General features: G+C 39.9%; 1 protein-coding gene across 5 annotated transcripts in view; it reads right to left on the reverse strand.

Moving 5' to 3' along the window:
- The window catches only part of PEX5L (peroxisomal biogenesis factor 5 like), a 208,635-nt gene extending 191,572 nt beyond the window's left edge, over positions 1-17,063 (reverse strand). For 2 of the 5 annotated variants that reach the window (XM_060172016.1, XM_060172015.1), the window contains exons 1-3: positions 16,974-17,062; positions 15,880-16,019; positions 14,522-14,593 (exon numbers count right to left, since the gene is read on the reverse strand). In XM_060172016.1, the coding sequence (XP_060027999.1) occupies positions 14,522-14,593; positions 15,880-16,019; positions 16,974-17,037 (276 nt within the window). In that variant the 5' untranslated portion in view covers positions 17,038-17,062. Of the gene's footprint in view, positions 1-14,521; positions 14,594-15,879; positions 16,020-16,973 lie in introns of all 5 variants that reach the window. The other 3 variants (XM_060172018.1, XM_060172017.1, XM_060172020.1) reach the window with 3 other exon arrangements.
- Positions 17,064-17,991: the final 928 nt, after the last annotated feature.

The following is a 17,991-nucleotide window of genomic DNA, read 5'->3' on the forward strand; positions in this document are numbered from 1 at the left end:
AAGAGCTTGCTAGGCCCCACCCTCAGAAGTTCTGTTTCAGTCCGGGGCCCAGAGACCACAGATTCCACTTGATGCTGACAGTTCTGGGATAGTAAACTCTCTTAGAGGAGTCAGGCTCTACAAATTGTCTCTGGTCATTTTTTCCAAGGTTCAAGTATCATCCAAGGAATGTCCTGAATGCAGGCAAGACACTACTGGAACCCTTTCAGGATCAGGACTAGGAAAAGAAAGCACATCTTAAAAAGCTTTCAGTACTGAGGAAAGAGCTCAGCCTGCTGACACTCTCAATTTGCAAGTCTGAGGTCCCAGAGGAATACTAGGTTCAATCTCTGGCACCACATTATTCCAGAACTAAGCAGAGCTCTGACACCCACTCCTCCCTCCACTCTTGTTTTTTCTCTTGTAATTAAGTAGATAAATAAATGTAAAAAAAAAAAAAAAAAAGAGTTCTCAGGCTCCTGAGGGTCCCAAGTCCTCCCTGTTAGTCTGCTGACAAGCTCTGTCTCCATAAATGTTTACTGACAGAAGCCCCTTAACTAGAGGGTCAGGTTGTCCAGTGCCGTAACTGTGCAGTCCTTGTGTCTGTCCTAGCACCTAGCAAACGCCTCCTGTGGACAGCTTAAAAACAAGTTGCATAAAATAATGCAAAGGACTAGAAGGTTAGGTTATTTCCATCCAAATTAAGCTCCCTTACCCCCACGCCCCCAAAAAAAGTAGCATCCTGTTTGCCTTCCTTCTGAGGTTGCTTTAAGTTTCCTCACAACAGAGGAAAGGAACAGACCATTTAATTTTGCTCAGACAGTTTATCTTAGTGTGTGAAACATAGGAGTCCCTGTTTAGTTACCTCTTTCCCGAGAATATCAGGAGCCGAGTGCTGCCAGCTTCCCGCGCGATTCTATTGTGCTCCCAGCTGCTCAGCCTTGCTCACCACATGGGAAGGAGGAACTCAGGCTCTGGCAAGTTTCAGCCTTTTTTTTTTAAGAACCACAGCAGATATAAATGAACTACATATAACTAAACCTTTCTCCTTTTGCAACCAAAGCCTGATGAGACACAATGCCTTGTCATCCACATGACTCAGGTTTGAACCCCAGCACCATATGGGGGGAGGGTGTGCCACGGCACTGGGGAAAGCTCTGGTGCTCTGGTATTTCTCCTTCTGCCCCCCCCCCCACTTCCACCCCCATTTGAACCCAAAAAAGTTGGCTTAGGAGTAATGAAATTGCATATGTGTGAGGTCTGGCTCTAAACAAACAAACAAACAAAAATCTATATACAACAGGTCTTTAGATTTTTCTGTTCCTCCATTTATTCTTTCTTTTTAGGAATAGGAACATGCTTACTCACTCTTAGTTTTTTTTTTTTTTTTTTTTTTTGCCTCTTGGGTTATCACTGGGGCTTCGTCCTGCACTACAAATCTGCTGCTCCTAGAGGTCTCCCCCCCCCCCATTTTGTTGCCCTTGTTGTTATTGTTCTTGGATAGGACAGAGAGAAACTGAGAGGGGAGGGGAAGGAAGAGAGGGGGAGAGGAAGATAGACACCTGCAGATCTGCTTGTAAAGCGACTCCCCTGCAGGTGGGGAGCCCGGATCTCGAGCTGGTGGGTCCTTACACCAGTCCTTGCACTTGGCGCCATGTACATTTAGCCCGCTGCATTACCTACAGCCCAGCCCCTCACTTTTTCACTTTTCATTCCCTACTCCCCACCAAACACATACACACTTAGATAATTTAGGAAGTCTGTTAATCTATAGAGCCACAAGGGACTTCCTCTTTCTCTCTCAACTCACTGGACAACGATAAATGTTATGCATGTACAAACTACTGTATTTACTGTTGAATGTAAAACATTAATCCCTCAATAAACAAATTAAAAAAAAAGAAATTAAGAGAGGAGAGAGAGATAAAGAAGACACCTGCAGACCTGCCTTCCCCATGTGGGAAGCAGAGTCTTTCAACCAGAGTCCTCATGCATGGTAATGTGTGCGCTTGGTCACGTGCACCTTCTCCTGCCCCCTCCAATCTGTTCTGTCCTCTATTAAACAATTCAATTTTTAAAAATCCATCAAGAAGGGGGTCGGGTGGTGGCACACCAAGTTAAGTGCACAAAGAATGAAGTGCTAGGACTGGCGCAAGAATCTCGGTTCGAGCCCCCAGCTCCCCACCTGCGGGGGGGGGGCACTTCACAAGCAGAAAAGCAGGTCTACAGGTATCTGTATTCCTCTCCCCACTTTTGTCTCCCCCTCCCTTCTTAATTTCTCTTCTTAATTTCTGTCCTATCCTATAAAATGGAAAAAAAAAACCGGCCTCCAGGACCAGTGGATTCATTGTGCTGGCGCCGAGCCCCAGTGATAACCCTAGAGGCAAAAAAAAAAATTCATCAAGTGAAACATACATTTTTCAGTTTTCTTTCTGGAAACTGCCATAATTCACAGAAATTAACATGTCTCTTTAGGGGATGCATTTTAAAGTGTAAAGACAGAAGCTGAGCGTGTTGGGAAGTAATCCCTGGACAACTTCTGACTGGAGGGAAACTACTCTCACATTCAGTGTTTTTCCATAACAAGGGCTCCCTAATTATTCACAAATTATGCAAATGAGATGATTTCTTAGCAAAAAACAGTGAATGAATGTTTTTGATCTATTCAGAATACTCAGCCGAGATGGCACAGTATATCTCACCATAGCTTTAATAAATAAATCACTTAGTCATGTATTTCAAGGGTGAGATCATTTGGCCAGAAAATACTATGAGGAATAAGTGACTACTGTATTGAATGATCATTTGGGAGTGCATGTGACTTTCTTAGATGACAAAATTCAAAGGCAGTGGTCCTCTGACTAGAAGTAAACCCATGGGATAAAAGACAAAGTTAAAAACCATGAGATTATAGTGTCATTTTGAAGAAATGGAAGGAAGCAGTGGAGGATATATATTTTATTTTTTAAGAAAGTTTTCAAGAACTGAGCTTCTGTCAAACTTCACACATGTAGTGTCAGAATAAGAGACATATTCCAGAGTGGGGAACAAGACTGAGACTGAGTAACAAAGACAAGACAGATAAAGCAAAGTCTGGGTAGAGGGAAATAAAAGCACAACCACAGAACTGACAGGGTTAGGGCAGTAGAGAAGCACAGGCAGCCAGATTCACAGACAGAAGGGAAGAGAAGAAACAGAAGCTCATTCTCTAAATTCTCCTTGCTATTTAACTATGAAATAAGAAGGATCTGCATGTCCCTTTGTCTTTTTTTCCCCCCTGATAGGACAGAGAGAATTTGAGAGGGCAGGGAGAAATAGAAAGGGAGAGCGAGAGACAGACACCTGCAGCCCTGCTTCACTGCTTGTGAAGCTTCCTCCTTGAGATGGGGACCCAGAACTTGAACCTGGGTCCTTTATTGTGGTAACACAAGCACGCAACCAAGTGCACCACTGCCCAGTCCTGGTCTCTTGTCATTTTTACTTAGTAAGTTTTCAGTTTGTTTTTGTCTATTTATTTATTTAATCAGAGGATTACTCAGTTCAGGCTTATAGATGCTGAGAGCTAGATTTGAGAGACAGGGGCCTCAGGCATAAGAACAATAACAAAATTTTTTTGCGTAACCATTATGCTACCCACCCCCAGCCCTAGATTTTGAATTTGTAACACAAATCACTTCACTATAAATATTTCCAGCTACAAAAGATTTTCAATAAAATCATTCAGACAACAGACTCTGATCCAGTCAGCAATCAGCGAGTTCATGCGGAGGGCTCTTTAGACAGAAGCACTGGCATCTCAAGTCAGCGTGGATCAACTTGAAAGTCTGATGCTGAATTATGGACAGAGTTCACCAGTCAGTTGTGATGAAGATGAGAAGGCAATCCAGATAGAAGACTCGAGAAAATGGGCTTTAGAAAAACTTCTTTGATAAGGAGGGGACATTTTGCTTTATTTATTTATTTTATTATTATTATTTTTTAATGAGAGAGAGACACACAGAGTGAGATCAGAGCACTCCTCAGTTCTAGTATGGTGGAACTGGGGATTGAAACTGGAGCCTTAGAGTCTCAGGCATGAAAGTCTTTTGCAGAACCATTATGCTGTCTCCCTACCCCTGGGACACTTTGCTAATCTTGGATCTTTTAGGAGATTGCAAATTCCACTTTAAAGCATCTTCAGTTAATGAACCCTGATAAACACCGAGAAGCTATCATAGATTTTTGTAAGAGGTCTGTGAGAACTTCTTTACGAAGTGTCTCGTATAAACATCCTTTCATGAAGGATCTGTCAGACAAACTGAATGAGTGAGGCTTCTGAAATAGACACTTTTTTCAAGTCATATTTTGGCTTGATTAGTATGCTTGGTTACAAATATTAGAGAGTTTAGAAGAAAGTATAAAAGGTAACTTAATTTAGGAAGGTAGGTAGATGAATCAACCTGACTAGAATCTGCAGAGCTGAGTTCTAGTATTTCTTGTGACTTGAAACATCTTTTTTTTCCTTTATTGAGGGGCTAAGTGGTTTACAGTAGGCAGTAAAATACAACAGTTGGTACATGTGTAACATTTCTCAGTTTTCCACATAACACTCTAACCCACCACCTAGACCCTCCACCGTCATCACGTTCCAGGACCTGAACACTCTCCCTACCCGAGTTCTTTACTTTGGTGCAATACACCAAACCCAATCCAAGTTCTGCTTTGTGTTTTCCCTTCTGTTCTTATTTTTCAACTGTCATGAAGTATCTTAGTGACAGACAATGTTCCTATACTGAGACTTGTTTATTTTGCTTGAAGTAGAATCAATATAATTAAACTTCCCAGCAGACACACTCTTTCATAAATTAAAGCTTGTCTGCACACCTTGGGGTAGCTTGCTCTTTAATGGGTGCTGTCATTTACACAGACACCCTCCTACACCATTACCTTCATTTAAAATGTCTGGGAAAGTGTTTCAAAAAAAAACAATTTCAAAACCACTGGATAAGAGGCAGTTCAGCCAGTAGCCTTTCTTTCCCATGTGTGAGATCCAGACTGAAGGCCCCCTCTCTCCAGTTGCTAATTCCCATCACCACACGAGAGCAATACGCCATGGGGAAGCTTCATGAGCAGTAGAACAGTGCTATTATCTGTCTATCTATCCATCGATCGATCGATCGATCTATCCAGCTATCATCTACCCACCTATTTATCTATTCTTCCTGGAGTGGTTAAACTGTGGAGAAGAAAAATCTGAGCAAAAATTTGGCAGAATAAAAAAGAACAACAAAAAGATAAAACAGCTGGGTTTGTTTCTCTTCCAAAGTTCCTTTCATCTCTGATTCTGCAGTGTTTATATTGGTCAGATAGACCTATTTTAAACTACAACAAAGCCTGCACCAGCCCCCATCCCTTCAGTAAAGGCACAAAAACATTCCCCAAGTGGATGGGTGAATGATTCTTTTCAAGTTGTATTACAAATAGCCACCTCTCCTGTTAAGCTGTCTTGTCCTAGACCATTATTTTCATATATCCTATCATCTTCATGCTCAGTGTGCCAGTTTGTGTCATTTCAATTTGGCGATTGTTTTCTTGGGGACTAAACATACTGCCAGTACCTTTTCCCCATTTAATAAATAAGGAGTTTGGTACCTGGGTGGTACACTTAGCAGAGAAGAAACTGTACCCCTGAAAAAAAAATTGTCTTGCAAATTAACATTACCTTTAAAAAAGCAAATATACAGGGAGTCTGGTGGTAGCTCAGAGGGTTAAGCACGTGTGGCATGAAGCACAAGGTCTGGCATAAGGATCCCGGTTCAAGTCCCTAGCTCCCCACCTGCAGGGCAATTGCTTCATAGGTGGTGAAGCAGGTCTGCATCTTTCTCCCCCCCCCCCCGAGTCTTGCCCTCTTCTCTCCATTTCTCTCTGTCCTGTCTCACAATGACAATATCAGTAACAACAACAATAACTATAACAACAGTAAAAAAAAAACCACAAGGGCAACAAGGGAAAATAAATAAATAAGCAAATATACAGATACTTGTCAATGGAAGAAATTCCCTACCATTTACCTATTCCACTTAACATTTATTACAATGATTCCAAAACACTAATTCAAGGAGATAGCTCTACCCCCATGGACACTGCAGCATTAAGAAGACGTGGTGAATGAACACAATGGAATACTTTTCAGCCATTTAAGAAACGTGAAATCCTGCTATTTATAATATCATGGAGTTACAATGCATTATACTTGCTGAAGGAAGCCAGGTGAAGAAAGCAACACACCTGGTGATTTCATTCATATATGGAATGTCGAGAAAACACACCAATTGATGAGCTAACTAAAACAAAAATGAACTTTGGGGCTATAAGACCAATTACTGGGTACCAGAAGGGAAGGGGGGACAGGTCCACTGGAATGTAAGGGGGCAATTGTGTGGTGATGGTGACAGGTGGAATTGAACTTGTAGTGGTGAACTAAATGCTGTTTATATACATGTTGATGCTCTTTCTTGCCTTTTTTTTTTTTGCCACAGGATTATCAATGGGATTTGATGTTTATAAGACAAATTCATTGCTCCCTGAGACAAAGTTTTCTTTTTTTTTCTTTTTGATTTGACAGGACAGAGACAAATTAAGAGGGGGGGGGAGAGAGAGAAAGAGAGAGAATGACGAATAGCTTTATTGCTTGTGAAGCTCCACCCCCACATCATCCCCTACAGGGGAGGACCAGGGTTTATACCCAGGTCCTCTAGCAAGAGGGATTATAGCTTTTAACTGAGATCTAGGAGTTGTATTATAGTTTGGAAAATTCAGGGAGATGGGCTGGTGGGCAATGCCGGTACTGCTATTCGATACATTGGGGCCTTATTTCTTCTCTGAGATGCTAAGTTGGTAAGAACAGAAGTGGTAAAAATCCTTAATAAACTGGCAATATCAGCAATGCCACTTGCTTATAAGCACCTACTCTATTTTTTTTCCCACCAAATGACTGTTTTCTACATATTATGTTAAGTGGTCAATGGGTTCCCCTTTGAGGCACTTGAGTTTCCTGGGTGATTTAAGGCCAACTGAGAATTTTAAGTAACCCCCATTATTTCAGTCAGATCAACTAAGGTGAATTTTCAAGGATATAAAATGGGAGTGTGTGTGAGTGTGAGAGAGAGAGTACTACCTACTTGATAGAACATTTATACATGGAATACTTAATCTTTCTAGTACTTTATGAAGTAGATAGTACCTTGTTCACTTTACAGTAGAACAATCTGAGACTCAAAGGGCCAGATTAATTTTCCCAGGCAACACAGCCACAAGGGGCAACAGCTTTGTTCCATCCAGAGTTCACCCCAGCCTTGTCAACACCCTAGTCTCCTTTGATCAGAGATTCTCACGATTATTAACAGGCCACACACTGAAAGCCCTGGGCTGTAAGGAGCCCCACATTATTTTATTTGGCTACACATTACCTTTAAATTTTCTGGCTGATTCTAAACATTTAAAAAGTAGCAGAGCAGGCAGGAGAAATAGCTTATTTGGATAGGGTGGTGCTGTTCCTTGTGTGTGATCCAGGTTCAAGTCTGGCCGCTACCGTATTGGAGGAAGCTTTGGTGCTATGGCCTCCCTCTTTCCCTCTCTTACTAATTGATTAAATACATAAGTCTAAAAAAAAGTAGCAGAGCAGCCCAGGAAGTTGCACACTGGATAAAGTACTGGACTACCAAGTATGAGGTTCTGAGTTTGATCACTGGCACCGAATGTGTCAGAGTGATGCTCTGGTTCTCTCTCTCTTTCTCATTAATAAATATTCTCTTAATTTTTTTTATTTATTAATGAAAGATAGTGATAAAGAGACAGAGATAGAGATGGAGATAGACAGAGATTGTGACCTCCCAGAGCCTTGCTCAGCTCTGGCTTATGGTGGTGCTGAGGACTAAACCTGGGATCTCAGAGCTTCTGGCATGAAAGCCTTTTGCATAATCATTATCCTGCATCCCCAACCCCAGAAATCTTATTTATTTATTTTTTTTAAGAAGCAGATTAATTACTTCTCTTGGAAAATGATCTGACAACACTGCGTTCATTTCCAACAGGATAGCAATTAGCCAGAGCTGTGTAGACACTGCCTCCTCCAAAGGAGCCAGCTGGCGACAGGGGCCACAGTCCTCTCTTTTTCTTTGTACACAGTTGAGTCCCCTCATTTCTGCCCCTGGCTGATTGAAGGAAGCATTTGTATCTGTAACCTCAAAATAAACTTCATTGTTTCTAAATTTATGACTCAATCCTAATGGCCTCCAGTGAAACTCTACAACTCATAAGCCTAAGAGTTCCACCATTACGTCCACACCCACCCAGCCCCGTACTTATAAAGCCCTTACGACATATCTTGCTCCGCCAAGCATTTACATACACAGAAGACCTCATCCTTCCTAGTACTTCATGAAGTTGGCTGTACTTTCCTCACTTTACTGCAGAACAGTCTGAGATTCAGAGAGGCAGATTCATTTTCCCTGGGTAACACAGCACCAGCATGGTGAAAGCTTGTTTCCATCCAGAGTTCATTCAAACGCCTGACTATGAAGTCCACAGAACATCTTTTTTTTGTATTTACAATGTTCAACGGGCGCAGTGACAGAGAAGCTGGGAATGCACTAGGTCAGAAAATCCCAGCGTGTCCTTCAGGAGGTGTGCAGAATGTTTGACAGTAAAGCAGTGGGCGGAAACCAAGAGAAAATTTGATGCGAATACAGTTTCTGACTAGACCTTCAGGAAGCATGGGCTGCTGGTGGAAAGAGCATGAGACAAACAGCGGTGGCCCTGGCTTCTAGTCCAAGCTCTCACCAACAAAGGCTGCTCTGTATAGAAGGCTTCCCAGAAGTGCGTCCCTATTTGAAACTCACAACAGATACCAGAGCCAGATGGTACCACTCCATTTTACAGGCGAAGAAACAGAAACTTCAGAGAACTTAAAATTGTTCACTCTAAGAGCTTCTGTGATGCAAGCAGCAAAACCAAGACTAGAAATCAGGAAATGCCTCCTACTCTGGTTTTCTCCAGCCCACGTCTGTGTCAGTCTATAAAGAGTGACCCTTCACATTCTCCATCTACGTGATTCTGTATCATGTGATATCAGTGATCTATGTGATTTCAGTTATCACACCAGAAGACTCTGAAGTGAAGGTATTATGTCTGCCCTTGCAATTTATCCTAGAATCAGAGGTAAAGCTAAGTTAGCGCACTTAACTGAAATGCACAAGGCTAAACAAAACACTAACTTACTATTGTGAGTTTACAAGGAAAATAACAGCCAGTAACTCAGAATTATTTTTACATGACTTGGCACAAATAGGGAACATTAAGGAATAAAACAGAGGATGGCCATCCTTTATTCCAGGAATGGTTTCTATTAATTGAGTGGAAAACTTTCTCTTTTTCTTGGACAGTATTTACTCATGATATGAGATGGCACTAACTGGGCCATGGAGTGAAATCTTTGCGCCAATGCTGACTTCAGAAAGACAGAAAATGGGGAAGACTTCAGTCATTTCTGTCAATTAATAAGTCAGGTTCCTTTCATGGAACTATCTCATCTATCTTTCCTGAGGAAACCCATCAGTGAGCCTCCATCAAGGAGGGCGATGGTAGACACAGAGCATACTTTGCTCTTCTAGTGGCCCAGAATACACTGCCTCAGACTCTTCAGACTGACCAGGTGGTCTCCTTAGTGTAACTCTTGAGGGAGTTTCTGACCATGGTGACCAAGTACAGGGTTCCAAGAAAGACAGTGCTTCATGATTTATAAGACTCTCCAGAGGCACGTGGGATCTGAATTATATTTAAATTATCACTACACTGATGTGGCATAAAAAGCACAGGCCAGATGGTAGTAACTACAAAGCAATAATCCTTATTGCCCTCTTTACAACCTGTGAGTCTAAGATTTAGGCCAGCACCATAGGTGGTGTTACAGCCATGATATCTGTCGTACACACAGGAGGCTGGGTATCATTTCCTGTTAATTGGTTTTCCTCTTTCTTCCTTTTTCTCCATGATGGCCTATATGTTCTTTATTAGAACCCATTCCTGCAGTGACCACTAGGTTAGAACTGCAAACACACACACACACACACACACACACACACACACCCATCTAATGGAAACACAAGGTAGAAGCTTGGAATTGGTCTCTTCTTGGATCACACACATTGTAGCTTCCACTGACTTCTGCTCAGGCTGCTCTGACAAATTCAAGAGGAGACAGTCAGAAAGGTTTGAGACTAGGAAAAGTATGTGCTCTCCCTCTCCCTGGTGCTTCTCATGCTGTGCAGAGAAGAGAAGGGTGCTCAGATACACGCCTGTTAACTTTAGTGTTGTAGACATTTGTCTTGAGGGACATTGTTTCATTTCATTAAAGACATGGAATGGACCACACCAGAAAAATGAATTGTGTATGAACCTTCCAGTCTCTTAATTGGGAGATATAAGTGCCTGTTGTTCAAGTCACATGGTCTATGATATTTTGTGATGGCACAACAAGCTGACTAACACAGCTGGTGATGACTAAGTAAAATGACATAAAGGGGGCAGAGAGCTGACTGGGCAGGATGTGCATACTGCCCTCTGGGCTTGAGCCCCAGCATCACATGGGAGGTGCTGTGGCATCAGCGGAAGCTCCAGTGTCATGGTTTCTGTCTGTCTGCAATCTTTCTGTTGGAATAAAGAAGTGACTATGGATGATAAAAACTGCACATCTGCGGGCCGGGCGTTAGAGCAGCGGGTTAAGTGCACATGGCATGAAGCACAAGGACCAGAGTAAGGATCCTGGTTTGAGTCCCTGGCTCCTTATCTGCAGGGGTCATTTTGCTAGTGGTGAAGCAGGTCTGCAGGTGTCTATCTTTTTCTCCCCCTCTGTCTTCCCCTCCTCTCTCGATTTCTCTCTGTCCCATCCAACAACAACAATAATAACAACAATAAAAATAATAACAACAAGTGCAGCAAAAGGGAAAAAATGGTCTCCAGGAGCAGTGGATTCGTAGTGCAGGCACCAAGCCCCAGCAATAACTCTGGAGGCAATAAATAAATAAATAAATAAAATAAAAAATAAACTGTACATGTGTGAAACCCCAGGTCCACACACATAAAATAAAAGGCATATTGCAATGACTTACAGCTCACATAGTTCTTTTATAAATTTTACCTCAAAGAAAGTCTAGGAGGCATGAAAAGCAGAGTACTACCTTACAAATAAGGAAATCAGGCAAACTCTCAGACAAGTTCAAGGTTAGGAGGTTAACAAGTGGAATTCAGCTAGACAATAACTTGAGGGCCTTAAAAGGCACCTTCTGTTGTAGAAGGCTGTCACCATGGCTCTCTCTTTCTTTCCCTCTTTCTCTCCTTTTATCCCTTCTCTAACTTTCCCTTCAATTCTCAATCTCCCATCTCTCTCTCTCTCTCTTTCTCTCTCTGTCTCTCTCTCTCTCTGTGTCTCTCTCATAGAGAGTAAAAGAGACCACAGCACTAAAGCTTCCTTCAGTGTGGTAGGGGCTCAGCTGGAACCTGGGCCATGTACATGGCAAAGCAGCACACTACCTGCCAGCCCTGCCATTTTTTATTTTTAACACTATTATGCCAGGTGTCTATGAATGCTATTTTTTATTTCCAGGTAATTCCCAGCTGAAGAATGTTGATTTTATATCTGATAGATAATGAAACTTACAAATTTATCGATGACAAAATTGCAAACAGACCTTGACTTCTGTCAAGTATTTATCATATGTTTTAGAATTGTTTCATTAAGTTCCAGTCTCTAAACATTTTAAATTCAATACTAATGTGACACATTTATAACTAGATCATTAGATATATGATTATATAGTATGTGTCATGTGGCATTATTATGCCACATATGCTATGACATTAGAACAGCAATGATAATCTAAGAATTCTCTGGAATGTTTCTATACATATCTAAAATAAAATTTTGGTAATAAAATTTCACAAAGAAGCTACTAAAATATTGCATTGCTTTTTTAAGAATAAAACCTCAAACATTTTGAAAATTACTTTTTTTTTCATGTAGAAAGAACACAGAAATCACCTTTTACTCGCTTGCATTTGAGCAGATAGGAAGAACAAGATCCTTATAGTCAGTGCCGGTTCTGTTAGTAATGTGCTTGTATCAGCAAAACCGTGAACTCTCTGTAGAAGTATAAGACTTGCAGACTCCATGAGTGATACAATGGCATATAGCTGTACAGCACTTAGAGACCAACAGCTTCTGAAAAACTGCTTCAATGACATTAGTAGATTCCTGCTCAACACAGCATTCTATCTGCTCTACATTTTCTTTTAGTGCCACTTAACTAAAAAAGCTATTTATAATGATAGGAAGATTCAGCAGCATATTTCTGTCATATCTCTAAAAAGATATACAAAGTATAAGCTGAATATTCCTCCCCAAGTAGCATGCATTTACATGTGTCTAGTAAGTACGTTTAACAAGTCTAAGTGTGTATAACATACGTAACAGATAGGATCTACGAGATGACATAATACTGAACAAATGTATCTTTTAAAATACCCATAAATATATACACCTTTAATGTTGGCTTCTTAAAATCAGAAGGAACTGGGCTTTTGTTTGTTTGTTTTTTACCATATTTGAAAGATTAAATTAAAATGCATTTCCAAATATTTCACTTCAAGGTGTCAACACTGTGATGGGTTCAACCTAGGATTTGCTCACATCAACACCAAAGGAAAGATTACTCTTACTGCCAACAGCAAACACCAAAGTATTTTATACCAACTAGTATTCACAATTAGTCATTGTTTGAGACATGTTTTGACATGAATGACTCAGCAAAGCTGGATCACTGCCCACTGGTGCCACCTGGCACAAGGGCACCAGAGCAGACATCCTAACCACAGAGACAAACAATGACTGGACAAATAGAATTCTCTCTCCTTTCATCCCTGTAAGAAAAGTATTACTTTCCAAGGAAGAAAAGGAGTGGATTCTCTTTTTAATGATGCCATGCAGTTACTAAAAGTATATCGGCACAGTCACTGTAAATCTGTAATAATAAATCTGTAAATAAATAAATAATAAATCTGTAAATCTGTAATAATATTATTCACTGTAAATGTGAATAATAACATGAGAGGGGAGAAAGGATGATTCTGCTGGCTTTCAATTCCAAACATCTCAACACATGATTTTATTATTTTGGAAATCACACATTTTAGCTGGAACACAAGGGAGTTTCTGAGAGAAAAAAAGAAGAAAGGAAGGAAGGGAGGAAGGAAGGAAGGAAGGAAGGAAGGAAGGAAGGAAGGAAGGAAGGGAGGGAGGAAGGAAGGAAGGGAGGGAGGGAGGAAGGAAGGAAGGAAGGAAGGAAGGAAGGAAGGAAGGAAGGAAAGCGGAATTTGGAGTAGAGTGACAATAAAGAAGTACAAAAAAAGAGTAAGAATTCAACTTCTCCATGATAAAGAAGAAGTAATGATTTTTATTTTAACACAGAAATGCATAGATACGTACGTCATTATAGAACACTCAGTCATATTTTACAAGTTCATTCACCAGGAAGGTCTAGCCCTTTCATCAGAATGCTACTTGGTTGCTGTCTCTGATGGCTATTTTCCTTGTTCTCAGAAATAAACACAATGGTTCCCCTAGTACGAAGATCACAATGCAAAATAAACTGCAGAATTAAGCTGTCCAAATTCAACTTGCCTTTCTTGCTGACAGCTTTCTTTCTAGCCCCTTCATTTGTGAGATGCCTTAAAATGGCTTCTCTATCTCCCTGTGAGCTCACAGCACCATCAGAATCAGTGGCACTTATACAATTAAATAGTCATGCAGTTACCCTGGCTCACCGATAATTAACAAAGACATTAAGGGCTAATGCCAGTTCTGTGGCATGAGCTGGATACTTTCCATTACCTAGTATGTCATGGTTTATGGCCTATTACAGTTTTCATTTTACCTTATGGGCTTATAAAAAAAAAAATCCAAGTGAGGTGTTTATCAAATTACAGTCAATATTACATAATATTAAATGCTCTCTTTAAAAAAAAAATCACCTTTAAATTTACTGCAGATAATCTGACACTAAATTATCAATACCTATTAAACTAATCAAATTTTATAGTCTTTCATTTTTCCTTCCCTTAAATAACATTCACAGTTTTATACTCATGGTAGTGCTTATTTTCAAAACAATGTATTTCCATTTCTTAAACCCCCTCCGCCCCCCCAAAAATCGTTGTTACTTCGATTCATTGTTCAACTGGGGCTTTTAATCCCAAATTCTCTCAACTTGCCCTGATTTATTTTTCATTATATTAACATATGGAGCACAAATGTTGAAATTATGTAGAATGATGAGAAGAGACATAATATAAGAAGGGGATAGTTAGGTGCTTTCAAAAATCTATCTTGTTATTCAAGCCTCAGTGAGACAGGCTAATACAACCACCAGGGTCAGACTGAGCGCTCAGTGCACTTCAGCTGTCAAAAATCTAGCGTGACAGTAGAAAATGTATGTAAGCATTCACTTACCTGCTTTTGATCAACAATTATTTCGAGGTCTTCGTCACTGCTTAGTTTTCCATATCCTTTTTCTTTACTTTTCTTGTGAAAGAATAATTTAAATTGTCATTTAGTTTTTTTTTTCATCAATAATTTAAAATTTCCACTTAGTACTTTTAAAGTCTTTACTTAGCTTTGTACACTTGTCTTAATACATCACTCTTTATGTCAGTCTTTTGTGGAAACACCAAATGTTTTTATCATTAAACAGTTTGACTTAGAATTATACATTATTTCTGTCTAGCCTCTCTCATCCAAATCATACCTTTCACCCTTTTTCTGAGCAGTATTGTGCTTATTTTTCAATTCTGTAGTTTCAGACAAGATTTTTAAAATGTTGAGATAAATGAGCAAGAGTTCAAGAATATTTTTCTTAGTGTTTAAATGGAATTTAATGGCAGAGTGCTTAAAACTTCAACTAATAAATATTTTATTTTAATGTCACAGATGTTTAAGAATAAAATTAAGTATCAAAAACTCAGATAATAAATCTTCAGATTACCTCCATTTGCTCATAAATCATTTAAAAATTAACAACTCAAGTACTTTTTAAAAGTTAAAAGACATATACCGTGGCAACTACTTTAGTAAACAGAGAAAGATAACATGTTTGAATCTTTGAAAATTTTGTTTCTCTTAAAAGCATGAGCCTATAGAAATACCAGAAATGACACACTGCTTCTTTATAATTACAGAAACTAAAGTATCTCTTAGAGAATTGATATGAAAAAGAAAACAATCATTACATACTTAGCTGTAGTTCAAGGTTATTTTTTAGCCACCCTTGGTTTAAGTATTAACTACATAAACCAGAATTAAGGGAATTACAAATATTCCTTATGTGCGCACTTACTGTTATTTAGGACCCATGTGTCACTGGGAGAATATATCCTTCAGCAAGCATGACATAAATCTTTACACTGCCAGTGACAATTCTTATGTTTCTCCCCATACCATTGCAAAACCAGATTTACACTTTTTCTCTCCAACCTCCTAGCTTTGTTTTCCTGTGATGATTTTCAACTATTAGGATGTACAAAAGAAAAAAAGAAAGAAATCCAAGTTCTCATTCATATATTAATGAATTTAGCCACTAAGAGAAGAACAGATGGCCAGCTTTTCTATTATTACTCTTGTCCTCATCTGAAGTTCCATTTCAGAACTGTCAGAAAACAAAAAGGACAAAGTTGGCTTTACCCAAGCTGACTTCCTTCCTCTCACTTTGCTTTTGTATCTTTTTAGTTCTCTGTTTGCCATAATATGTGTCCAGAGACCCTATAGTGCAAAACATTTAGAATTACTTTTCTGATATTGATCTGTATACGTACCAAGTAGCTCACTTGCATGACCCGATTTCTGGACAGAAGAACATTAAGTAGAGATGGGATGTGGGTCCTTTCATCCATTTCACTGTCAGACATCCCAGAATTCTTTGCACCAGCAGCAGTGGCTTCATTGCCAGAATTTGCTGACCAGAGAACCACAGATCTCACCCAGCAAAAGTATTTGTGAAGTACGACAGTATTTAAAGTATCTATGTATCACTGTCTTACTTTATAAACATTGTAAAATTTTTGCCTAGCAGAAGTCACAGAAACTAATATTTCTCCTTTCCTAAGTAATTTCTATCCTTTTCTGACTGCTGTTACAGTATGATGTAACAAAAACCCATCTATTATTAATTACATAGTTTTACATTTCGTCCTACGCATATAGACTACTCTTCGCCATAATGCTCTCAATTTTCCTTTGTAATGCCCTGCCTTAGATTTCCTTGCGAATGGCAAAGTACTGTTAATTGATCTAATGATGTCAGCACTCGCAGAACATGATTCAAGATTGAAATTTCTGCTAATACCAAATCCTGTCTTTCCAATTTAATTCCAACTCCCTGTCTGATTTAGCATTAATTTTTTTTGGGGGGGTGGGTGGGTTGGGATGGGGTAGGCTAGGTTAAGGAAAGAGAATATAAGTCTAACTACTGCAAGTAGAAGTTGGCATTTTTCAAGAGTGAGAGGAGGTATTAAAGCTCTGATTTTGTACTCAAGTCTTTAGTCTCCAAATAGCACACAATTGTACAGAGTCAGAAGTCTTACAGTTTACCCTAGAGTTAAGCAATACTTTTCTAGTTCACCCCATAACCCCAAGAGGGTTAATCCTTTTCTAAGCCATAATGGTTATTCGCTCACTTACTGCTTATTTCTAGTGCGAGTATAATCCTCTTTCAAGTACTCAGCTTCCCACTTTGACTGTTTAGATCAGCCAGCCCAGGCAGGGATCTTCAGCTCTCCTCCCTCCTCCCAGCCAGGAATCCCTGTCTTCTATCTATGCACTTTTGTCAAGCACAAAAAGCTACTCAGTAGCATCTACGTGGTTTTTACATTAGCCAAAGGACAGAACTAAGAGGAGAAAGAAAGCTAACCTCTCCACAGTCCAAGCGTGAGGGGGGCAGGGCTTCTGTGGGAGGAGAAGCCAGAGAGGGTCATCACTTCCTGTGCTCCTCCCACCTCCCAGGGCTGACACTGGAGCTGAGGCTTCCCAAGAGGGCCTTGTGAAGGGTGGGCCCTTCTCCACCCCAGTCTTTGTAGGCTGCCTTCTCAGGGCAAGTTTTCTTCACTGCTCTCCCCAGTGTAGATCAAGAGGAAGCATCAGTGCAGTGGAGCTCAAATAATGAGAACTTTAAGGTGGGAGAAGTGAGGAGACAGTGTAGTCATCATTTGCTGACAAATGTACTATCTGCGCTAAGCTCTTAGCTCAGGATAGGTACCTGAAACCACAAACATTATCGCCCATCTCCCCCAAGCCACTGTGAATGCCTTCTGAGTGATAAGAAAACGATTTAGTTCTTTACTAGTGCTGAAACTGTTTAGGCTTGTAGTTTTCTTAAGAACATTTAAGAATATTGACAGACCCTCCACCAACTTTCCTTCACCCCCAGTTCCTCCTTCTACCCTTTCTTTCTCTCTTCCACAGAAAAGTGAGCTTATTCATTTGATTTAAATAAACCTTAAAACCCTGAAACTGTACAGGAAAAAAATATGTAGCCAGATATACAGAAACCATTATGTAAGGAAATTTTGCAAATAACACAACAAAATCTGATAAGACAGAGATCTGGAAAATGGAGTTTCATTTTTCATGTTTCAAGTTCCTGTTTTTATAAGTTTGTTGAAAAGTAAGAGTTTTATTTCAAGTATACTAGCTCTACATGGTCCGGGAGATGGCACAGTGGGTAAAGCATTGAACTCTCAAGCATAAGGTCTTGAGTTCAATCCCTGGCAGCACATGTACCAGAGTGATGTCTGCTTTTTCCTCTTTCTCCTCCTATCTTTTTCATTAATAAATAAATAAAATCTTTTAAAAATCATTAAAAGATAACTAAAATCATTTAAAAAACCACAAATAGACTAGCCATGTATGGTCTAATTAAAAGGATTCTT

This window comes from Erinaceus europaeus, chromosome 14, assembly GCF_950295315.1.
Source record: "Erinaceus europaeus chromosome 14, mEriEur2.1, whole genome shotgun sequence".
Taxonomy (NCBI): domain Eukaryota; kingdom Metazoa; phylum Chordata; class Mammalia; order Eulipotyphla; family Erinaceidae; genus Erinaceus; species Erinaceus europaeus.